The following is a 26,221-nucleotide window of genomic DNA, read 5'->3' as shown; positions in this document are numbered from 1 at the left end:
TGTGATTTTTTTTTTCTTTTCAAGCAGACATTCCAGAATATTGTCTCGACGAGTTCGTCCCAGCACGTTCCCTCCTAACCACCGAAATATTGGGCGGAATGAAGAGGTGTTTTATTAAGATATCTCGCCTTGGGGTGATGTCAACATTGAACATTGCCCGGCACCAATATTTAGACAGCATCTCTCCCAGGCTGACTCAGTGATAAACATCAAAAACAGGTTCTGCAAATCCCGAGATAATTAACTTTCGTCAGCCACTTTCAAGAGATTCTTGGGGGCTCTCTTCTCTCAGGACATTCAATTTAACACGCGCTGCAATAATGCATAAGATAATAACGTTTTGACACATGACGGATCTCTCCCCGGAAGTAAGGTTCAAAAGTAAGTGTTCTGTGCAAGCCCGATATTTGTTGATTTGCACGATGAGCAATCACGCATATACCATTATGCTATTTACGTGGTATGCCATTCCCTCTCTGCAACGAGATTTAAATGTGGTTGTAGAGGACATGTCCAAGAAATTAGTGGATAATTGCTGTGTTTTCATAACCTTGATGCAAAGTTATCATTAATTGTCCATTTTTTCGTGGCTTTTTTTTTGAATGCTCTTCGATTTTCGTTTACGCTAATCTCTGCCACTCTGCTTCTGTTTACCCAAAATACGCGCTCCCCGATGCCGCTGAGGATCGACCTCAATGAAACGTTAACAATGAAACCTCATCGGAGCAGACAATGACCATTTAAGTAATAAGCCTCTGGTATCATCATCTCATTCTGAGGGACGCCGTCCGTCCACTCGTCTTGTCACTCACATGAATTAAAACAGCCATACATTCGGCTGGGCGCAGTGATGATGAATTAGACGTTGAAGTCACGACAATAACAGCACGTTCGCGACCGTGTTTACTGTCGAGAGGATGCTATGCCCGCATCCCCAAGTTATCTGGTAAATAATGACTTTGACGTCCACGTCGATATTAGGATATCCGGTAAACTCACTTCGCCGAAAGATTATTAGTGCAGGCTAGAGGGAGCACCAAACCCTATCCCGATATTGGAAATAATTCGCGGCGCCGACATTTTGGAGTAACCTTTCGTGTGCTTGTATTCTTAACTCAGCAGATCGTGCCGGGCTTTATAAGATATCATGGCGATGTTAATCTGCAGAGCACGTGCAGGAATTTAAAGGCTCCGCTTTTAAATAGTCCGCGTAGTTACTTTTAAGGCTCCGTCCCCTGTACCAACCCATGCGGCCTATATCAACTATTCACACGGTCGTTTCATTGATAGGACGCATTGATTAGATTGGGAATATCATTATTATCTCTTTTTGATCATTCTTCAGCTGGCAAACACTGAAGGAAGGTAGAGTTTAACGTACGCTAGCTACAAGATGTTTAATTCACCCCACCCACCCCGGAAATGTGTGTGGTGTATTCTGCAGTTTGATGTATATCAAATCAGAAGAGAGAGAAAAAAAAACTAGAAAGTTTGCAAATATAATCTTGACATTAAATGTTCACACGTTCATATAGTTCATAAGAGTGTTCTTTGATTACTTAAATGTCATTCTTTGAGGAAGTAGCATCACAGCGAGTTATGCACGCAAATGAACTTAATATGCATGGCTTATCACCACTTGAAAATAAAAGATAACGTGCCAAACATTATTCTCGTATTTGTTAGTGCGTTACGTCAAAGCACCTTGTGCTTTAGTTATTCAGATTTCTATAAGGTATCTCAAAATAATGTGGCTATAGGCGTGGATCTTATGTTCGGAATAAATTGGCCTTCTCTGATGATGTTTGGTATAAACAACACAACCACTTTAAAAGTAAAAATGTAGGTCTCACGACACCAGTTTGAGTATGGGAATACTATAAAGTAAGCTATAGGGTCAAGAAATAGGTTTATGTTTGTGAGTTGAGAAGGGGTGGGGTGGGGTGGGGAGGGTGATGACCAATTTCGCGCAATATTTTGTTTCGGCATGGTGACTGCGAGTGCAGGCGTTGGTAGGCCGGCCATCTCCGCCGTATTCGGGAGCAGAGCTCAATCAGCACGTCACGTCGCGTCGCTCCCCGGCGCTCCATGAAAAGGTTAATTGTTGCCCCTTCCTGCATAACTTGGGGGCCAACGCTCGGAAAATGGTCCACGCGAAAAGAAAAGACCGGTTTGTTCTTCTCGCCATGTGAGGCTATTCTGTGACATTATTGGAAAATTGGAGGAAGATGCTTATTGAGGGATTCGGGGGAAAGAATCGATACATAGAGCAGAGCTGACAATGGCCGTCCGTAATATATAGAGTGGCGATCAACGTTTGCGGCCGGCAACAGACTTTCGCCCCTGCTGCCGTTTGACAATGCATCAGTGTTGAGCGATTGTCTGGGCATGAAACTTTGCATGGCTGGAGTAATTACTAGGAGGCATAAATGTCTCCAGGTCCACGGGATATGATGTGGAAATGCGACCGTTGAACGAGTGTTTCCATCTAGCGACATGAGCGACCGATCGCTCACTTCTGTTGGTCTGATGAAAAACCTATTATACCCACCGGCTAACTTCTCCATGCTTGTGCAGGATTATATCTCACTTTTTTGTGTTAATCAACGCTGTTGACGTTTAAACCATAACACTTTAACAAGGCTCTCAGTTTCGTATCTGGACTTGACATCTGCTTAACGCTGTACCCGTTTGATCCTTGTCTCTTTCTGAAACGTCCTATTAAAATCGTTAGAGGGCGAACGCGTAATTTATGAATATCATCAAGAGACTGTCTGACTTTATTTCTGGCGGCAGGGCCTACGTCACACCACACCCCGCGAAGATCTCAGAGCATGTAGGAGTCAATAACAAAGATCGTGGTACTTTTACACCTCCACCCTAACACAATGCCGACGGAACATATCTTTTCCTTACATGCTGCGCCGCACTTAGCGCTACCAAGCATTGTCCCAAGCGTCCTTTCGCTCTCCTTTGCGCTGGTTCCTCTTCCACATTTCGGTCACGAAACCACGTGATCCATGCCAGGATGTTGGTCCATTAGTACCTGTCCCCGCGCCGTCTGCGAGGAACAAATCTTGCCCAAAATGGACGTTCTGAGTGTCCCACGTGGTGTGTTATTAATGATCATGACCTTTCTATATCCCCACATCACTTTCTATCCCGTCCGAACGACTCGATTGATGATCAAATACAGTTTGAACGCTGTTTATGTTTATCTGCGTCCTAGCTACGCTGAATATTTCCTCTTTCTCAACAACAGGTTTTCCTCCACTGTCTGTCATTATTTCCCACTGACTTTCCTCATTATGTTTCAATGACTTTAAAACTTAAATTGTGTCAACATTTCGATCCGGGTCTACGAATCAGAGTGAGTGTGTTCCGAGCTACCACGACTACCTTTCTGAGGGCGTGATTCCAAATATATCCAGGAAAAAAACCCCGGCAAATATACAATAATCCAAATCTAATTGGAAACAAATAAACGTGCACGGAGTCGCACTTTTGTTCGAACGGCTTTATTAGAACAGGGCTGCAGTCGCCGTAATATCAGTCTGCAATTTCCGAACTTTGGCGCACAAACCAGCATTAAAAATGTAATCACATTCATTACCATTTCACTATGGTAGCCTCTCAGGGTCCACGTGACAGCAACCCACTATCATTAATTGTACTTGATTACCACCTCTCTCATATTCAAGCGACAAATGAATGTAATTCCCTGGAGGGACACGGGCTATATAGTTCAACTTAATATCTCTCTTACTCCGTGATACATCACTATCTGGCGTTGCTGCTTTGAAGTCACAGCGCTGGAATAATTATGTCATATTTTCCCCCTTTAAATTCCTCCCGTCTTTACCGAAGAAAATGTATTCTCAGCAGGAATCAAGGGGATGAAGGAGGAGGAGAGGGGAAGGGGAAGGGGAAGGGGAGGGGGAGGAGGAGGAGGAGGAGGAGGAAGAAGAAGAAGAAGAAGAAGAAGAAGAAAAAGAGGAAGAAGAAGAAAAAGAAGAGGAGGAGTCAAAGAAACGCACAAAAGAGAGTCTATGAAAGGATTGACCTTAATATCGCTATATAGTTCCTTTAATCTATGTCAAGCGTCATAATACTGTGTTTCATCAGATATATTATACGGCTATTGAAGAACATGAGGAGTCGGTTAAAAACACACGCACACAATAACAACAATCCCTGCCTTCCCCCATGGAACAGTGAATATAAAACACACACAAACACACACACACACACACACACACACACACACACACACACACACCAACATACACAATAAAACCATGAAGAGCAATAGCTTCACCGTTGTTATAAAAATGCCCACACATGTGTCATAATGACGATCTTTAAAAAAAAATTATTTCTTGGTGGTAGTTATTAGTTTTCCACCCCTGTTACATTACGAAGAAGATTTTTTTTCCTCCTTCGGATTTGAGTTCAAACTATGTTGTGAATCAGTGCTTGAGGTTGGCTCTGTAGACAAGAACAAATCTCGTCACCGGATTAAAAGTAGCGAGGCATGTCAGCAACCGTTAAATGACACGGTCTCACGCAAGCGCAAGACCTTGATTAAGGCTAAATTGAGGTTAACACAGGTTGACACGAGAAATCAAGCGCAGTGAACCACTCTGACATGGTCATTCGTGGGCTTGAACTGGTAGGGAGAGAAAAAAACCAAGCAAAACATACGCACAAACACACAAACATACTATCACGCACACATACATACGCACACACACACACACACACACACACACACACATCGAACCAATCGTTGAGTCAGAGAGTGTGACAATGAAATATGGAAGATAAATTTTGTTTGACCATTCATTGACGACTCGTGGTGCTGAGTCGTTTTATGCGAGAAAAATCTTACGCAACCGTTGGTTTGATTGGAAAATAGTCATTATTAGTAGTATCATTATTTTTATTATTGTTATTATTATTATTATTACTATCATTATCTATCTATCTATCTATCTATCTATCCATCCATCTATCTATCTATCTATCTATCTATCTATCTATCTATTTAGCCATACAATTGCAGTATGATATACATACGGGGGTACATGTAAAAAATAATTATAGAGGAACCAATAAATCAAATCAAATCAAATCAAATCAAATCAAATCAAATCAAATCAAATCAAATCAAATCAAATGTAAGGGAGTGACAGGGCTCACAGAAGTAAAATTATTTGCATGATTCTTTTCGGCGCAAAATTATGCAATTAACCAACAACTGGGTATCGTATTTCAAACTGAAACTTTCTGTCCATCTCTACACAATAAGGGAAATGTAAAGAAAATTGCACAGTCGGCAGGTAAAAAAAAAAAGATTTATACATCGTTAATATATTCGATCGTTAGAACTCGAGCAGAGAGGGATGGAAAAAATGTTCTAGTTTTATTAGGTGTGCATAGCCATTATTATGTGATAGGGAAACGCAGAGAGAGAGAGAGAAAAAAAAAACAACGGCACAAATATCAAGGGTGTGTGTTAATCGTCTTGCTAAGACGTTCAGATAGCTGATGTTAATTTGCTTTAAATGAAGCAAAAATTGGGAACTGTTACAAACTGTAACAGACACAAAAGATCACTTTCAAATCATTGCCCTTCAATACATAACAGGAAAATACCGCCTTTATTGTGTCTCCATGGTGATAGTCATCTTACGTCATACTTAGTAAATCTCAACAAGAAAAGTTAGAAAATAGACTTATTCGATAATGTGAACGGCGATCTCGACTTTCATATAACATTTGATTCACATATTACATTTGAGGCTGGCGTGTTTATGAAACCGAAACTTTATCGTTTATGGCAGCCGATCACGATGGTTTTACTAAAAACACCCTTTTCGTGCTTGCTCTGGCATCCAAGAAGTAAGTAAAGTAAGTTAAAAAAAAGAATAAGAAACCATCCCTCTAAGTTCTGCGAATGTATGCAGGGACGTGTACATGCATTTTGTAAAAACAAAACAAAATAACACGCACACACAAAAAACAACTCGTTCAAATTGAGACAATGATACGGCTTCCATGGTACATAATGAAGTATTTCTCATATAGCATCGTTCTTCGATGCTATAGTGAGCATCTAAACAGACTTGTTTTTTCTGAGGTTTTGAAACAGCAACAACACCAACAACGAAAGCACAGAATCGAGATAAATCTATATTTGAGACGAGTAGTCCACACAAACGTCCATGCTATTAATGGTCAGAAGGTTAATGTTCAAGAATAAACATTTCATGAAAGTGAAAATAGCATGCATAACATGCGTTATCTTATGCATAATTATTATATGCATACCACAGTCATTAATGTGATTAATTCAATTTGAGATTGTTGTCACTAACTTTATTAGAATAAAAGAAAAAAATGGAATAGTACGTTTACTCACAATATTACACTCGAGTATTAGAAGACACAGCCATACTTTTATATGCTTAGGCACTTGAAGAAAAAAACAACAACCGAATTTTGGGTAGAGAAGCAAAAGTGATGGGAATATAGCAGCAGTGGTGTAATTTATGGAAGAAAGAGGCTAAGGCCGATCTGAATTCACCGCTTTCTAAATTGATATTTGTCCATCTGGACTTCAGTCCCACATATAGACTGTCACGCAGGGAGGAGCGATTGGTTTCAAGGACAAGTGAGGCCTGCAAGAAGTAAACAAGAACTTTGGTTCCACCAAGGGGAACAAAAGTAGAAAGATAGATAGAGAGAGAGAGCGTTTGTGTGTTCAAAACACAGAGAGAGAGAGAGAGGGGGGGGGGGAGAAAATTCTACAGAGTTACCATAAGTATGGACGATAATGAGTAGATCTGACTCAGCCTACAGACTGCTCTCTTTTCCGGGCAAATCAATACACAAGATTTTAAGCAGTGATAAACCGCGTTCTATCTAAACCATGGTTACTGTATGCATTTCAAATGCTCATACTCTCCAGGCTAGGTATGATTGCATAAAGGACATTGAAAAGTACGTAAAACATACAAACAACCCTTTTGGCGGCGAGAAATAACATAACTCCCACTTGTTATTCCATTCCATTCCTTCCCATACAACTGCCGTAGTATCCCGAGGAGTTTGACATTAAATGAAAGTCAAATAGTATTGTTTTTCATCTAATGAGATCAAAGATCTCAAACCGCTAAGTTTTGATGTGCATGGTGATTGTAGTCGATTTGTTTACTTGCAAGCCTGAGTATACGTTATGTCTGAGTTGTCATACATCACCTCCACAACACCTGCTCGAATAATTTGATTCTTAATAGAAAAATCTGCACCCTTACCACACGAAATCAGCCCAGGCTGAAAAAAAAAATGACGCTTATTCATTTGCACCATTTACTTCGGAGGCGAAAGGAGAAATCAAAGGAATACGTATATTCATACATCTTTCATTACGGTGTTTGAATTAAAAGATTCCACTTGTTAACTTATCCACTGGCCAAACAAGAACTGTTATCATAAATTATGAGTACAGCGCACAAAAATAATGTGAAAGTATCCCACACATTTTTTTTTTTTTGTAGGAAGTGGCAAACTTCCATGTGGTCATGTCAGACCACATGTTCAGAGAAATCTTTCATCTATTCTTTACATAACATTTACAATTTCCGCTCGCGTATCGGGTTTATTTTTAAACCGAACTATTTTCAACTCTACTCCATCGTTTAAAGCATAAATTTGAAAAAGGACATTGTTGTGAATGCATGAATTCCCTCAGTAAAGCTTGTAGTTTTTTCATTCAGTCCTGGATCAGAGAATGGTGGACATCTCTATGACAGCATTTACTAGCCACCAGCGATTGCACTGTAACCACGCATTCACTAAGAGAACACGCGAAGCTCGTCTTACGTAGATATGAACGTCGTTCAATATAGTCACGCTTTTTTTTTATCAGTGGCCTAAAACGCCGCAGCCATTCACGAGCCAGAGTCTCATACCTGCGTCACCCAGTGGCGCTCTTTGTCGTGCCCAGAAGACGCCCATATATTTCCGTCCCTGGCTCGCATGAGCGTATAAAGGTGGAAGGCTTGTGATTGGCCTGGCGTCAGATCCGAGTCGAGTGAGCCAGGAATGCATGAGCTACAAGTGGTGTGCAAACGGTGCTGGATTGGCATGTGGGGAAGTTATTGCGCGAGTCGCCGAATCCGCGCGCAGACAACACTCGTCTACCTGAAAGAGAGTCTTTCTTCTTCTTCTTCCACGTTCCTGTCTTGTCTCATTAAATTGCAGAGTCGCCGAAGTTGGCAGGGCACACCGCGGCGGATACTCCGGCTACCAATGGCTCACGAGAGGAGAGAGATAAGGATGCTCCTGTCCGTCTTCATAGTTCTAGCTTCTTTAGTCTCAGTCTACGGTGATAGAGACACCAGCTTTCTGCAACAAAAGGTATTTTAGCTAATTAGTGTGGCCATCCCTGCTTTCGGGATTTATTTCTGTAATGCATCCAAAAAGATTACAGTGTATCTTGTTGTTGTTAGTGGATCCCAGCAGAGGAACTTAGTGCAATCTCGGTGCATTTCAGTCAAAAGCACATGATGTTTTCTTTTCTTCATGAATCATTTGCTGTTCAGTGTCTAAGGGATTTGTCCCCATTCAGCAGATTTCATCATGTGCTACTGCCGTTTTACATTAACTTTAAAATGTGATTGCTGGATGATGAGTCTGCTTGTAGCAAATTTTGCTGTCGACTGCTGCAACTACATTTGCTATCCTAACTGCAGTTGCTGTCTTCACTGCATTACTGAATTACCAAATTAGTTTTCTACAAAAAAAAACTTCATGATCTACTGTTTTTAATGTTCTTTCCTATTCTCACATTTTGGATGATGTCATGCTTTCTGAGTTTTCAAACCTCGGTCTCCTCATTTGTGTTCCATACAGTTTGGCAATCATTGAAAAATTTGCTGATAATTCTTAGCTTGTTTGTTTATTTGTTTTGTTTGTTTTGTTTTAGTTTTATGTTTATCATAACTGAAGCTTTTGTAACATTTTGTAACATTGTGCTATGAGAGAAACAGAAACGGAGAAACGATTTGCATTTGATAATTCCCTTTCTCCAACTATTTTCTTTTTCTGTCACTTGCAGTTTAGAAATAGAGTACCTTCCGCGCTCGTCCAAAAGTGGCGCGACAGTCAGAACGATGGGACGGGGGAGGCGAACGGCAACGAACAGTGGCGCGAAGAGCTTCTTAGTAACCTTAGAAATGTGCTTAGAAAACACGAGTCGCCATCATCACAACGGGACGGCACGGATAGCGCCCCTTACGGCAGACAGGAGCCGATGTCGCTGGCAGCCGACGTGGGCTCGGAGCCTCTCTACCTCCTTGAGAACCCGTCGTCGCCCGAGGACAATTTCGACGGAAACAGGGAGGACAAGCGAAACGGGTTTTTCTTCGGGAAACGGAACGGGTTTTTCTTCGGCAAGCGATCGGGCGATGCCGGAACGAAGTCCGACGACAGGATTGTCATGCCATCTTACGAAGCCAAGACAATGGATGAGGTGAGACTTTTAACGCTGTAGTCATTCAACTTTTGCCAACTTATGCGTGAGAGAAATTTTTGGTGTAAATCATCTTTTTTTTTTTTACACAACATATCGTGATATAACACCACAAGTGCACTCTTTAACTTCTTTATTTGTGTTCTACCCGTCGCCGTTAGAATTTGCACTGTCAATCCCTGAAATCTAGTAATGGCAAAAGGTTGCCTGGAAACTAAATTGTGATGACGAATAATTATCATCACCGTCTTTGAATTAATGACTACAAAACAATACAACCTAACAAAACTTCAGACACGTGAGCCAAGTTGGTTTCTTATTTTTTTCTCTCAAAAAAAAGTGGGACAAATCAACGATTTTTGTCATTTGTAATTGACGTCATATCCACCTTATAGCTTGGGAAGAGTGTCCATGTGTGAGTGACGCATGACGTTAGCTGTGCAAAGCTGTTGATTTACTTCTCTTCCTGTTGTCTCGTAAAGATTGAATATGTTGTAATATGTTCATTCGAAAAAATGACAAAAGGAAAGAGAGGTATAAACATATAGAAAGTGAAAGAGAGAGAGAGAGAGAGAGAGCGAGTGAGAGATAAGAGCGTGCATATTGATAACAAAGCACAGATAGGTACAAACACATGTGCGATGGAAAGGGAATAGAACAAAAGCAGAGCAAAGCATGATTCACGTACTAACCAGTCTTTAGAATTTCCATTATTCTTTTCCTCTTACTCTTGAAACTTGACTCTCTTTCATGAAAATATTAAGTACTTAAGTTATCCATTGTCTCGATTCAAAGAACTTTTGAATTTATTGTTGCAATTTATCTGACAAACTCGGCCTTTGATATCGGAAACATCGCTTGTCGTGTGCACAATTTTCCTGTTAATGATTATATGCTATTCAAGCCCGATGCATGCAAGAATATTACCGTTTACTAATTATGCTATAGCGAAAGTCACTTGCAACGAATCACAAGGGGGAAGGTGTCGTTATGTATGACAAAATTATCTAGGGAAAGGAAAAGCTCCCCCCTCCCCCCAAAAAAGAGATCTATAGAGTAGAATGCGCGAAAAATCAACCTCACTTTCAGCGATGCTTTGCGTTTTAAGGTGATGTAACGGACATCAAATTGTGGGCGACCGAAATACAGTCATTGAGTGATAAGCGGACGGCGGGTGCTGGTATGGCATGGGCACGCCCCATCACTCCGGGTCAGCTTGTGGGCCGTGATCCGCTCAATAGACCCATTCAAAATCTCGTTAAATCTGTTGACATTTCGAGCGGGCTTGAGGCAGTTGAATTCTGATTTGGAACGCGCTTCCCGCCAATTAGGCCGGTAGAGTAACGTGATTTAACGCTGGCATGTTGGTGCAGCCACAAAATTAGACTCCTCTCCGGCTATGTAAATCACTCTGTATGATTTTTTCATAAGCTAACGTGAGCTGTGTTTTGAATGAGGAGAGGGTGTGAGGCATTGCCGCTGATCAATCAAGTTGATGGATGACTACTCTTGCCTCCAGAAAAAACCAACAACAACGGGGTCTTATTTTGCATATTACTCTCCCAAACAAATCATGAAGTTTTAGCATCGCTATGATTATAATCATCATTATCATATTCTTTTCATATATCTCTGTTCTAGTACAAAGCGCATTACGATTTATTTTCCATTCTTTCATCATCGATCCTCTATTCAAAAATCACTCCAGATTCCCAGTAAAGGTCAAAGTCATTTAGGCATGGTCCTACAATAATAGAATTTGTGTGGGAATGTGTACAGTGTTTAACAAACGAAGAACAGTGTTTTTCACATCTGACTGTAAAGACATCTGGGCTTTGTACGAGTACACTTCTGTTTCTTTTTCATTTTGAGTTTTAAGGCTTCATGACAATAGTACAAAATCACTTACTCGGCACAATCGGGATAACTCACCCGTACGACTGCAGATGACCCACGCACAATTCAACCTACACAGACTCACACACACACAAATAAACACACACACTTTCATAAGCACACACATACACACACACACACACACACACACACATACACCCCAACACTTGTGTGCCACCCACCCCCTGCCAACATCTCCGCTCTTATTCTTCTGGATTCTCCCAAACAAGAACGAGAATGAGAGCGCCACCAACTGAGCGCAGCGCTGTTTTCTTTCCCCTTTGGCGTGGGAGTTTGAATACTTGTATACAAAACTAGTGAATACAATGCAAGCACAAAACGGAGATGGCACCAAGGACTAGAAAAAATGTTTTGCAAATAGATATGAGTTGTCCTTTTGCTATCTGGAGAAGTTGGCGAGTCTGATAGCAATAGCGTAAATCTCTGCAAACCCTTGGTAGGGAAAAGTGTGTTATCAAAAAACTACATTTTTTTTTTAAAATGTACACATATTCGCAAGACTGATAGAGACTTAATAAGGCAGTATGCATGCGTGCAGTGCCAAACTATTCAGAGGTACTGTTTATGTGGTATGAAGGACAGCTCCGATGGTAGAAAGATTTTTTTCCCAATAAAATAGAGAATAGATGTAAAGATTTTGCAGCTGCAACAGAAAAGTTGTTTGAGAACCCGATTACAATGATCCATGTTCATCGTCAGCGTTAATGTCAATGTCGGACTTATCCCCATCCCCATACTTTTCAAGGATTAGATATAAAACGTGATGTTTGAGACTAAAATCACAGCCAGAGTTTTTCTTTTAAATACTCTTCCGTTTTTAAAATCTTCTAAAAGGTTCCGATAGATCTGACAGATCTGCCGAACAATAATTTTGATGTGCAGTAGAATGGGCTCAATAATTACTTTTGCCAAGGTCCATTTTGGCTCGTTGCATTTCAAAAGGATATCTACCCTTGGAGACGTGTCCCATCAATAGAGTCAGATAAGAACCCATAACTCTTGTTAATTGTGAGCTTGTGGGTGTTTCGCTCTGTTCCTCCTTTTCTTTCTCAAAAATTTGTGCCATTTTAAAAGTAAATCCGCTTAATGCATGACATGATACCAGTATATACGTTTCGTTCGAATGAAGCCTACCTAGCTTTCGTATCAAATACCGTGATTTGCAGATCACTTATGAGATACAGAGAAATATAGAGAGAAAGTGATATATATAACACATATATAAAGAGAGAGAGAGATGGAGAAAGAGTATTACACTGGAGATGGACCATTTCCAGTAGAGGATTTGGGTAAATACCGCGGTAGTTAGATAGATTTTCAAACTTCACCAAAAAAAAAAAGAAATATCTGTAGCCAATTTCAAGCCCACTCATAATAAAACTGTAGCACCAATGCTGTGGATAAAGTGGGAGGGGAACCGATAGCACTTCCAGATTATGTAGTATAAAGCAGAAGAACATTTATGGATATTGATGATGACCTACAATTTTTACGAATGAGATAGTAATTTGTCATTTTATAGTTCAGTATAATTACATCTATTCGTTACCTCCCAGGTACACTAACTTGCACAGCGTTCTCACATATTCACATACATTCACATGCATTCTTGCAAACCCGGTTTTCTTTGAATTTTAGTAAAATGAATTGTATACTGAAAACCTGGTACAAAATGTTGAGGCTCTTAGCAAATAATGGCAGCATTAAATATGCAAATACACACAAAACGCACACATAATCATACACACATATATAAAGCCATACGCTTCCATAAAACACAAGTTCAATTTCCAAACTCGCCTGCAGAGAGTATGTGTCGCTATTGACAAGGTAGCTTGAAATAACGACCTTTTACGAGTGAGAACGCCTACAGAAACAACAACAACGAAAATCCTAATAATGACGATATTGTGAAGTTCCATGGAAGAAATGACGAGGGTATCAAAACCTACGACAGAGTCATCGATAATATGCCACTCTCAAAAGAAACACTTGTATCTTTGAATGACTTAAACAAATAAATCCGCCCACACCTCCCCCAGGCAAGTCATACTGAAGCTGAGGGGAGTACAAAATCTCTTTTAAAAATCCGCTCATTTAGACATCATATCCCTTTCCATCAATATGCTGCGTATGGAAAGAAAAACAGCCCACAGATTTACTTTTCTTTTTGTTAAAAAGCAACCAAAGGCCGGTCACTTAGAATGCTTTTACATCAACATTTTAACAATCACGAAAATCCTCTTTCAAGGAATGTAAGTGAAACTTGACATTATTTCTTTACATGCGACGCCAAAAATATCAACTGACATTATCGAGAGTGATCAAAATCATGTTCATTGCTATCAATCACCACCTATTCTCATGCATTAGCCCCTGAGCGTGGCTGCTGGTAGCAAGATTATTCTTTGGTATTTGTAGATATTCTCGTTTTATTTGTTGTAGCAGTTATTGCCTTGTGTTAGATCCGAGTGTCAGACATTTGATTAAAGCATGTTTCTACAAAGAGAGAGAGAGAGAGAGAGGGGGAGAGAGAGAGAGAGGGAGCAGTTAGGGGATGAATGCGCGATCAATGAGACCTCGTTTGGAAAGGGCGAGGTGATTGATCAGACGTGCCAGGGATGATTCGAATGGTTGTTTATTGATAGGCATTAACTCCTCTCTAGGGAAAAAAAAACCCTGCAATACTTGAATTAAATTGCCCCAGCTACCAATATTATTACAACGATTATCGGTATGTGAGATATTGGCAACATAATGATTGATGAATGTAGCTTTATGTACCTTTTATATTCTAAGAAATCTATTTTTATTTCTCCGTCGATCTGTATTCTGTCCCTAACCGTAATTCTGTTTATTTGTTCAACTGAGTGTGTGTATGTGTAAGTGATCAGATATAAGTATCATAAAGTGTACATGACACAATGATTATATAGATAGATAGATGGAGAGATAGAATAATAGACAGATAGATAGATAGATAGATAGAGAGAGAGATTGATTGGAAGATATGTATGGAAAGATGGCCAATTCAGCGTGCTGACACACAGAATATCACATGATTCGATACTAAAAGTTAATGATTGTCACATTTATTTCATGTATCCGTGATAAGTGCCAAACCCATCTTACTGAACTCTTTTCTTCCCCCCTTTATCCCTCTTCATTTCTTTCCTCTTTATCTGCAGTGCAGACGGTGTGGTCCCCAGGGTCAAGGTCGATGCGTGATGGTGGGAACGTGCTGTAGCCCCCATTTTGGCTGCTATACCTTTACCCCGGAAGCAGCTGCATGCATGACTGAAGAGGTGACCCCGTGTCAGCTGACAGCACCGGCGTGTGGACGAGGAGGACAGTGTGTCGCCAATGGCATTTGCTGTTCCGCCGCTGAGGGCGCATGCCACCTAGAGCCAGCGTGTACGTCAATGCTATTAGACTGAATCTGAGGAAACGCCTGTTGAGAAACAACACAACAAAAACAAACAAAACAAGAAACCGACTGTGTACAGATTTGTTAAAAACTAACTACTTTACAATAAAATGAGAAGAAAAGCTGTTTGACTTCACCTCAGTTACTTCAGTTCCAATTTTATTTCTAGGAATCATGTTGTGATCACGTATATCAGATTTAGCTTCTATGACAAAGTATATATTTTCTGAATTGTAAAATATTTCACGCCAGCATGGACCAATAACATTTTTTTCTTTTTTTTTAAAGTTGTGTATGAATTGAGTTCTATTTTGTGAAAGTAACCATTCCGTAGATAAACTATTTCCGCGTTCAGAAGCAATCTACACTAATTTGTATGAAATCATTTAGTTTTTTGTTTGTTTGTTTGAATAACCACGGAAGAAAAGGAAATATGTAGATCATAGTGACATTTTTTCCTTCTTTTAGGAAGTTTAGTACCGTCATTTATAGCAAAACAGGAGCCAGGATCAATGATGGTAATGCAAGATTATTTTGAAGCATGCAATCGTGTCCACTGTATACGTAAAGTTCAATTAATATTGTTTACCCCAAGTATCAAATCGAGAAATTGTTTACTGCGATCTGAAAGTTAACGCATGGGTTATTATCTTAACGGTAGGGACAGCTGTCGCGGACCGATTTATGACATCTCACCGAATATGTACAATGAATTCCATACGTGGTATGATAAATCCTTCAGAAAGTGTCCTCCCTCAGACAGAGGCACGGCAAACAAGCCCCGAAAGTGAACGCGCAAAATAAAATCTTCATCTCACAGCCACGAGGCCACTGGACTTAACAGTTAATTTTGTACAGTGGTAAAAACCAGACTATTCCTTGGCTAAAGACATGAATCTATTCACAGTCAATTAGATTACAATGAGCATAGCTGACCTTGTCCGAAGTTGTTTCATACTTAACGTTTGGATATCCCGTAATCTACGAATGGATGCATAGATTGATTAATTGTTGTGTGTATCAGTGGTTATTACACGACCGGAAGAAAAAAAAAATAATTGCAAGTCACTTCCATTTGCATGACGTCACATCGGTGATCATACAAAATCTATTCAAGGAATATGCGTGTTATGCAGGGCATGGACTGCAAGAACGAAACTACTTTAGCAAAATAACATGTTCTGACGATCAGTGTAGGCAAGTAACACCGTAATTGTTAACTCATCTGTAGTTGTTGTTTTTTGTTCTCGGTTGTTGTTTTTTTTTTTGCCACGAACTTTCGACTGGAGCTTTAATCGATTGTCAATCCCAGCAAAATTTTGACCAGACATGATGAAACGAAAGATATGAGGAAGGTGAAAAGAAAACCCGTGAAGATTATCAGAGAATGTCTTTAGGGAACATCATTTTTGTTGTGATCGTTGATCAATGTGTTTTCAAAAAGTACGTGAAATCATGAATATGCCTACACGGGGATATGAACGTATAGTATGTGATTTGGTTGTGTGTTTGAGCGATGCTCTTCTTTAATATCATTATTGTCTGCCATATCTGTGAATGAAAAACAAACAAACAAACAAACAAACAAACAAACAAACATGATGAAGGCGGTCTTGATGATTGCTGATAGGTCGAAATTGATAGAAAACCACAAAAACAGAAGTGAAGAATGCAGGGCATTTTGGATTTCTGATCACTAGAGCTCAATGGCTGCGTTTATTTCAGATAACTTGAATACACATATTTATTTTGTTCACGATGTTTATCTTAAGTCGTTTCGACGAAATGAGATATATTACAATAAATTCAATCTTATTTCAAAATTTTGAGCAAACTGTGTGCAGTCGTTGATATTTCGGAGTTTAGAAGCAACTATATCATTAGGTACAACACAGGCATGAGAGTGACTAGAAAATATGACTTTGTAGCAGAAATTTCAAGGGGCTACTGTATATCTTTTGGTCAACATGATTTTCGATTCGAAAGAAAACGAGGTAATAAGAGCATTGGAATCACGTTGGATAAAATCAAATCCAACCCTGTCCTTCATTACTCGATTTTCCCAGTCTTTTATGGTGTGAACTTAAATTTATGTGAGATAATGACATTTGTTCTTCAATAATGTTTTCCTTCTTCGCAGAATACTGTCTCACAGAATGTGAAAAATAAGTATGCTGATTCTTTCATGAAGATGTCGATGTCTGTCAGTGTTCCACATTGTATAGAATCATGACTCTGTGAATAATGGGATTAAACAGTGTGAACGGTGCTGGAGTCAGGCTATTAATTCTCTACATCACTTTTACCTGATTCTCTTCTTATCGTTGTGTTATAACCGTATGGGGATGAATGTCACTGTAAAGATTGATATGAACGAATCTACTGTAGATGTATTGTAGGTGTGTATCTTTGAGTGTGTGTATGTGTTTGTGCATGTGTTTGTGTGTGTGTTTGCATTTGTGTTTGTGTGTATGCCTCTGTGTGTGTGTGTGTGTGTTTGTGTGAGCACTTCATGTAGACGCGACATTAACACACAGACCAAAACACGAACACGCCATTCTCCAACAAAGCGAATGATCGTTGCAGATGACTGTGTTTGTTTGTGCTGTGAGTTGCTAATGACAGGAAGTTTTGATTGTTGTCGTTTTTTAAGGCTGTTTTCTAGATAGGCCATTTAGGCAATGAATACAACGAACGATCCTCTGATGAAATCCTTCACACGAGGCGCAGGAAATATAAATTGTACATAACCAATAGATTTATGGGAGATATACTTATTATAAGTGCAACGTCTAAGTATTCTTTAGTCACCATTAAGCCTCAACATCAATTATGATTATTCATATCCAGTCTATTGTAAAATGTTCCGTCTAGTGGAGCATATAAGTCAACATCACCTAATAAACATGCATCATTATACAAATGATGCACAGGACAGAGTAGATCGGTGAGATATGGATGCGCGAGTCCAAACCCACAAGCGCAGGCGAGTGTGTTTTAGACTGTTTCCAAAGTTAAACGAGAGCATCCAATTTTCACTGATCCACGAAATGGCCTGTGCATCATTCGTTTTATAAACTGGGCCCCTAAATGCATGAAATTCAACCTTCTTTCCTGTCATGCGTCCGGTTCACCTATGATACTATATAAGACTTGAGCCATGACTGTGTTTGGATTTTACCAGACGCATGGCTCAGTGTTGATCAGTGAAAAAAAAAAATCAAGGCATGATAACTGACCAATCAGATTGCAGAGATTCTAGAGTCCATTGTATAACAACAACTGATTCACTTCATCAGACTTCTAACCCTGTGTATTTCATTATTAGTGAACTCAACATGAGAAAATATGGAATAACAGTGACAATTTACTTTAACCTATTCTTTGCCATTGAGTCAATTGTGCACAAATCTCACACACAAACATATAGACAAATGATTAATGTGGCACACAAAGAGTTAATTGGCACCATTGGTCTTTTCTTGAGCTGAGAACTGATAATCAAATCAAATTAGATTATATTGAATTTAAGTGAAAAACCGCATTTAATCGTATATTCACTCTAAAGCAGGCCTCGATCGTCAAGCACTATTCTAGAAGAGAGTAGAGAAGAATGAGTGTACTGCATGCAGACACACAAATGCTTTCCTTGACTTTTAACTGGTCTAATACACTATAAAAGGGGGAAAGATGGTACCCCACTCCATGTTATAAAACGCTCTTCCGGTGTAAATTTATCTTCCCATAACTCTCTTAGTATAATTATATATATATATATATATATATATATATATATATATATATATATATATATATATATATATATATATATACATATACATATATATATATATATATATATATATATATATATATATATATATATATATCACTCCCCAACAGCGCCCAACACTGGTTATCACTGATATACCTCTATTTACATCTAATAGTCTATAGTTTGTTCTCCCTCCTATTTTCAATAAACTTTGAGACAGAATTACAATTCTAACTTTTATAGACTGCTGCTTCAAGTATCACGTGGTTGATATAACTCAACGGCTGGTTATCATTGATACATATTTCTAGCTTATCTACTTCTAAAATGCGTCTGTTCTTCTCTCCTGTATTTCTTCCGGGAGTATAGGAGGTGTTAAACGTAGGCGTAGGCGTAGTGACGTAGTTTGTACAAACCATTCAATTTCCTAAAATTCCAACATTTTTCGTATCTCTCATCTGCTTTCCACGAATTCTGTGTGCCTATATATAAAACATATATATATCTATATCTATATATATATATATATATATATATATATATATAATGTATTATTGTATAAGAAGAGTTTAATCACAAAATGAGCTAAGCGCCACTTTTAAACATTCTAAAGTAAGTCCATCATCAGAGAGAGTAAAAAAAAATAAAACTATCCATTAACACCTCACTTGCAACTTAAAAATAATATTCTTTACTTTACAACTAAATCAATATATCCCATATTTCCTTGTAATTTTCTTGTTTTCTAGCAGCTTTAATAGCAAATATCTTATCTTAACGAGAACAGAGTTAACTCATTTTGCAATCAATCTCTTCGCACATACACAGACACATACACGCATATGATATATATATATATATATATATATATATAATTATACTTTTTAACCTACAGAGACAAAGTCTAGTGAACAGACGAAGATCAAATACACAAATATATATATATATATATATATATATATATATATATATATATATTATATGCCACATGATTAACGTGCATTATATCGTCAGTTGTGGACTAATGTATCAATAAACGCATAGTTATCTGCAGGATTTTTTTTCATACATTTTCTGACTTTGTGTGGCGTTGAAAACATATTGAAAGGCAAAATCCACAAGCTATAGAAGACATGAGCGGTATGGATGACATGGGCCATCAAATGAAATATAAATGGATACTGCAAAGACAGCCTAGGACGTCGATGCATTAGTGAAAATGATATGGTATACATCATGATGGACGAAAACCGGGGGGTGCACAGACCTATCCACAATGTATAAAAGGTTTAATGGCGCAGACAGACAGGAAAAGGGCCGGGGATCACGAACGCCCGAAATTGAGCTCGTTTGTGATGACAAATAATTGTATCATGTGGAAGATTGGCGCTGCCTATACCACTTGTCGACGCGCGCTTGCCGGGGTGGGGGAGGGGGGGGGGGGGGGGGGGGGAGGGGGGAAAGAAACAGCCTTTCCTCAATGGGCACTCTATTGGATGCAGTAAAACCTTGACAGGACAATCCCCTTCCAACTTCCCCCTCCCCGCAAAAAAAGAATAAGAATAAAATAAACCAAACTGCTTCCTAATGAATTATATGTAGTTTTTTTTTTTTTAACAAAGAATACCTCAGAAGAAAGCACACACACAAGATAGCTGTGACTGTTTGTTGTGGCAGTTTTTTTTTTTTTTTTGAAGATGAATGATATCCGGTGTTTTGTAAACATGCTACATAAAAGCAAAAGAGAATTTACATGTCTACACTCTTACAAGTTTGCCGCTGATGAATCTGTGTGATATCTTTTATCACCTAACCGTGCACGAGACCTGCATAGGCATTGGATTGATTATTGATGACATGCAGCGCGCATTCGCAGCTTTAACATCATTAGTATGCGCACATTCATCCCCCAAACGTCATAACAAACTTAGATAAACATCACATAACCGCGGTGATGAGCTGGGTTTAAGATGATTTATGGGATGTAGATATTGATTACAGCCGGTGCCTTTCCACGACATCCGAAAGGGGCACAGAGGGACACGTTTTTGGCGATCAATCTTGTAAATCACCGTCCCTCGAGCTCGCGACTAAGAAATTGAAGGGTATTAGTGACAAGTCCCGTATGTAGCAAATGAACATTTATGTTGTAATCAAGTCCTGAAACAAGATCACACACAAATATATATCTTTCTGAACATCGTGTTGCTGTTGTTTTCTCTTTCTCTCTCCAGATGGTTGAACCAAATCACTGGCCCATTCACCTTATTCAAACGATCTTTTCTAAGTTGACTTGAAAATATGAATTTTCAGAAAATCATTGGAAACTTCCGTTCTTTTTTTTTTTCCTCCTGGTAATCCTAGACTAACTCATTTTGACGACCATCTTCATGCACTCAGCCAATTTCTTTTCATCGCAGGCATACTCGCATACCGTTCTAGTCTTACGCCTGCAAATCATACTCCACATAGGATCAACACGTTGAAAATACACATTGAAAAATTCATGAAAACACACGAAAGATCGTGTTTCCTAACCAACAGTTGTTTACTTCAGTCCTGAATTTTCCATTGGCGTCAAATTTTGCTCAGAGGTTCTTTAACGGAAGAGTTTTTGCTTTACTTGTTAAAAATGCACGTATCTTGTGAGTCTGAATTGCAATATTTCTGGTCCCTCTGAATTTTAGGAAGGTTTGTTCAGCGTGGTCATGCAATGAATGAATACGGCGTGATTGTCATGTAAAAATGGACCCGAAATATCAGTAAATATGTATTTTTCTGTAGAAGCAGGTGACGGGGAAAAGGAGGAGTGGGCAACTTTGGGAGATCACAAGTTATTGTATACAGATACACAGGAAGAGAGCACTGAAGTCCGGGGGGGGGGGGGAGGTAGATTATCAATGTCATTTCATCGATTCTACGTGCCAACTTCTTTGTTGTAATTTTCTGTTTTATTGATTTATTTCAACAACATGACTGCTCAAATTCTATTTTTTCTTTTTTTTTCTCTTCTCCTCCCCCCCCCCCCCGCTTTATTTTTTTTGTTCGTTCTCTCGTGAGCGTGTAAAGGTTATGGAGTGGTTTACCCATTGAAAATATCTCTGTTGGGTAAATAGTTACAACACATTGCTATAGCGCCCCCAGTGTCCATATAGCACTGCAGTTAATTCGGTGGATTCCATATACGGTGCGCCACCTATCGGTTGTAGTGGACAGGCCGATTTTCAACTTTGGGGTCGACATCGCGCTATGCAGCTAGAGCTACGCTGCAGCGCAGTCGACAGTAGCTGCATCGATGCGCAATGCACTGTGTACTGTACAGAATAACTGTACTGGCCTAGCGCCTGACGATCGGTATACGCGGTAACTAGAGGTACGCGTTACGGTCGCCACAAAGCACAGCGGACTTTTAAAAATGGCAGACCCCCCCCCCCCCCCCCCCCCCCCAAACCCAAGGCCCAAGGCGAAAATGGCAGACCCCCAAGACCTAGCTGTCTTCCGGCGAATGCGAGTCGACGAACTGAAGAAATACCTGAATGATCGTGGCATACCTCCCGTTGGCCGTGCAGTCAGGAGAGGCGGGCCAAGCCAGACCAGAAGGCCAAGAAGAACAAGGAGGCTTTGGCAGCCCTGGTTGAGTCTGTTTAGAACAGCAGGTAAGTGACAATTTGGCATGTGAGATTCCTTTTTTTCCAACCACCTTTGGTGTCTTTTGCCAAAGAAATAAGTCAAAAGCCAAGCCTGCATTTTGGAGTGTACATACGTCGCGTCGAACATACAACACGGAAAAGCCAGTTTGCTGCTAATACCATACCGTTTCGATCTATCTCTCGATCTCGCAATCGATATCCGGCCGGCCCAGCCCGGGCGCCCGCCCGCCCGGCGCGGCCGGCTGAGCTTAGCTGCAGCTGCGCTGCTGCATGTGCATATAATGCGAGTAATTTTGATGTCGACTTTTTCCCATAAGGCATTGCGGATTTCGGCCTGTCCGCTACAACCGATAGGTGGCGCACCGTACATGGAATCCACCGAATTGCGTTCTCGAATTTATTGCACCTTTAAAGCGTGCCTGGTCAGTGACGGGGCATTAATCTGCGCATTACTTGAATATGACACCGTTCTGAAGCAAATCATTTTCACACAACAGTAGATATATAATGTACTCTTAAATGAATCCCACAAGGATTGGAACAATCATCCCTCAGCATTCCCACTGATTCCCATTGATCGGTTACTAGCCATCCCCTTTAAATGCAAAAATCGCCCTCTTGACAGTTCTTTGGAAAAAAAAAACCAAACACTGCCCAGTTTAACTGTCACAACAACATCAAAATAACATTGGTCAGGTCATTTAAATGTTCACGTCATACTATTATGTGCATTTTTTTTTTTTGCAAAATTCCATCCAAGGAAACTGTTAAGCCGTATATCGGGGGGAAAAAGGAAGAAAAACCAAGGAAGATATAACATGAATTTTGCTCCATGAGAAGGAATTTATAACTTGATTGAGTAGTGTAAGACATTATTATCTGTAGTCTCACGCGATCCAGTCTGAAATAATTGTGGGATGTCGTGCATGAGTCCCTTGTTCAACCATTTCATCTCCACGATCACAACTGGGTGCCTCATCTCTTTTTTTTTGACAAGAATTGTCTGCGGAATCTTTGTGCAGACATGAATGGTGTTTCACCCTCTCAATTCATAGAAAAGCGCTTTTTTTCGAATAAATAATTTCTGCCAGCTCTCGCGGATGCCCTAAAACCCTGGAAAGGTGACGCACTTTGTTCCAAAACAAATGGGTTCCTATCGGCAGGGAGTATTGTGCATGCGTCGCCAATTATGGGGCAAAAAATAGTCAGGCGTGAAGCCGCTATTGACACGGTCGCAAGTTGTATCCGTGCTCAGAGTAACATTACCGACGCTGGGTTTTTTGGGGTTTTTTTTCCACCACACAACGCGACGGAAGAATAACGCTACTCAAATTGTGGGTGTCTGTTGCAGGAACGAAAACTACATGAGCTTTTGGTATGGTGGTACGTGTACTGATTACCCAGAGTAAGAATTTTCGTATATCGATGTTAAAGAGCGCGTCTACCACCATGCTTTACGTTTGTTTTTAACAAAGAGAATAACTTGGCTAAATCGAGTGATAGGCATTTTATTAAAATGGAACTTGAACTATTAAAAGAAAGTTATGACATTTTAGAGTATCATTATGTTTTCACCGGGTCTAGGGCAATTACCCCCTGGGCAATTACCCCAGACCTTTCCCCTGACCCTAACCCTTATCATAATCCTGAACCTAATCCTAACCTTAACCAAAGCTCTAACCCTAGACATTACCCTAATCCTAGTCTTTTCTCTAACCTTATCGCTGACCAGTATTTAGCCGGGGGGGGGGGGGGGGGGGTAATTGCCCTGATACGGTTTCACCAGATAATGGTATACTTGGGGCAACCACAAGAGGAGACTATAGCTGAGATGATTAAGTCACCAACTCACAATAGTAGTTTTGGTTTCGTTTTTTATTCTTGCACAACTGAAGAACATCGCGTGTTTGTACTACGAAACTTTCTCCCTAAAAGTGGCCATTGCTATAGGCGATTGAAACACTACAATTTTTCAATGCAAAGAAATACAATATTTCCAATTTGATTACATGTCGAAAAAGGGGAGTATTGCTAATGACGATTTGCGAGCACAGTTAATCGGATGTATAACCTAGCAGACTATTCCATCAATATCTTATGTGCCTATAGTGTGGTAGCATCAGATATTCCGTAATCTTTCCATTCGAGGTCAGCCCTTGATAAAACTTCTATCATTAGGTTGGTCTGATTTTCTCTGTCAACGTTTTTAAAATCCACTTGAACAAGTCATGTGATATGCGTGAAAATTCCATCAACTGTATTTTAAATACAAAGAAACAAGAGAAGACATGCCATTAATGGCCTGCTAAAAAACAAAGAATATAGAAAGAAAATATGGGATATTTTTTATCATAACTTCTTTAAAATATTCTTTGTTATGCAACAGGTGTGCTCTTAATGGAAAAGGTTTATTTTGTTTCATGGGATGGTGAACTTACTTTGAGATATTTAAAAATGGCTTTTAACCTGTTTTGGTTTCTAACTCTTCCCTCATTGTACAGTAGATTGTGTTCAATTTCTATATAGTTAGTAACGTCCATTCGTAGTTACACATTTAGAAGAAGAAAAAAAAATCAGGTAAAAGTGATTAATAATGTAACTGTACAGATACTATGGTTTCCATTAACCTAGTCTTTTCAAGAAAGAAAAAACAGAATAAAAACAAGAAAACAAAAACAAAACAACAAACTAGCAACCCCCCCCCAAAAAAAAAAAAAAAATCAAAACACGGACTCTCTGAACGTGACTTAGAAAGACGAAGTGTACACTGTGCAAATGCGGGTGCACGTCACGAGACCGACACCCACGAGTCATACAGCCCACGAGTCATACAGCTCACAAGTCATACAGCTCATGAGTTACACAGCTCACGAGTCATACAGCCCATGAGTTCGACACTAAGCTAACAAGGCCCATGAGACCGACACATTATGCCCGTGTTGTATCTGTCGAACTCATGGGCTGTATGACTCGTGGGCTGTATGACTCGTGGGTGTCGGTCTAGTGGGATGACCCCGAAAATGCGAGCAGCTGAGAGTGGAAAATGAATTTGTGAGCTATAATAGCCTCGTTAGTAATCTAACCAGTAATAATATGTACTCATTGAGGCACACAGAAATCGTGGGACGGAGATGAGAGATACAAAAATGTGATGATTTTGAGTAGTTGAATGGTTTTTACACACCTTGTATAACACCTCATATACTCCCGTAGAAATATAGGAGAGAAAATCAGATGCATTTAGAAGTAGATAAGCTGAAATCATATGTATTAATGATAACCAGCCGTTGAGTTATATCAACCACATGATACTTGAAGCAACAGTGAGGAGTTAAAATTGTAATCATGGCTCAAAGTTTATCATACTAGGACAGAGAACAGATACGTATATTTCAGATGTATTATATATATATATATATATATATATATATATATATATGAATTATAACCAGTGTTGGGAGTTATGTCAGTCACAAAAATGACGCAGGAAGGATTATTGTAATGACCAAAATATAGAAATAATCATGCCTTTAAAATCTGTTGAATATCGCGTTTTGCTTTAATACTGTAAGCAGTAATACTGTAATACGTTTAATACTGTAAGCAGTATATACGAAGCGCTGTTTTATAGATAGCGCAGCTCATTCGTAACATTGTCTGCTCATTTAGCTCCATCAATTATTGATGAGCATCAATACCACATATCAACGTGAGCTGTTTTCATGGCTGGGTGAGTGATGTATATTATGCTGTAATGCAGAAGATGCAATTCAGGCTATAGTCAGATGACGCGGTTGGTGCCGATATAGAGCTGAATAATCTGACCATTGTTTCTCTCCCGAGATACCTCAAAGAAGTTGTTGAACCTGGCTGTCACGAGTATGGTAGCGTGATGACACGCGGCCATTTCAGCG

The 26,221-nt window shown here is 39.6% G+C and overlaps 1 protein-coding gene across 1 annotated transcript in view; it reads left to right on the top strand.

Moving 5' to 3' along the window:
* LOC139726769 (uncharacterized) overlaps window positions 1-16,034 on the top strand; it is a 52,500-nt gene extending 36,466 nt beyond the window's left edge. The window contains exons 2-4 of the mRNA XM_071637760.1: window positions 8,269-8,424; window positions 9,125-9,538; window positions 14,644-16,034. Of these exons, the coding sequence (XP_071493861.1) occupies window positions 8,317-8,424; window positions 9,125-9,538; window positions 14,644-14,892 (771 nt within the window). The 5' untranslated portion in view covers window positions 8,269-8,316 and the 3' untranslated portion in view covers window positions 14,893-16,034. The remainder of the gene's footprint in view (window positions 1-8,268; window positions 8,425-9,124; window positions 9,539-14,643) is intronic.
* The last annotated feature ends 10,187 nt before the right edge of the window (window positions 16,035-26,221 follow it).

The sequence above is a fragment of the Diadema antillarum genome, unplaced genomic scaffold (assembly GCF_040938485.1).
Source record: "Diadema antillarum isolate AM-2024a unplaced genomic scaffold, OU_Dant_1.0 seq00000098_RagTag, whole genome shotgun sequence".
NCBI lineage: Eukaryota > Metazoa > Echinodermata > Echinoidea > Diadematoida > Diadematidae > Diadema > Diadema antillarum.
The sequence above is the reverse complement of the archived record's forward strand: the minus strand, read 5'-3'. Positions and strand labels throughout refer to the sequence as shown.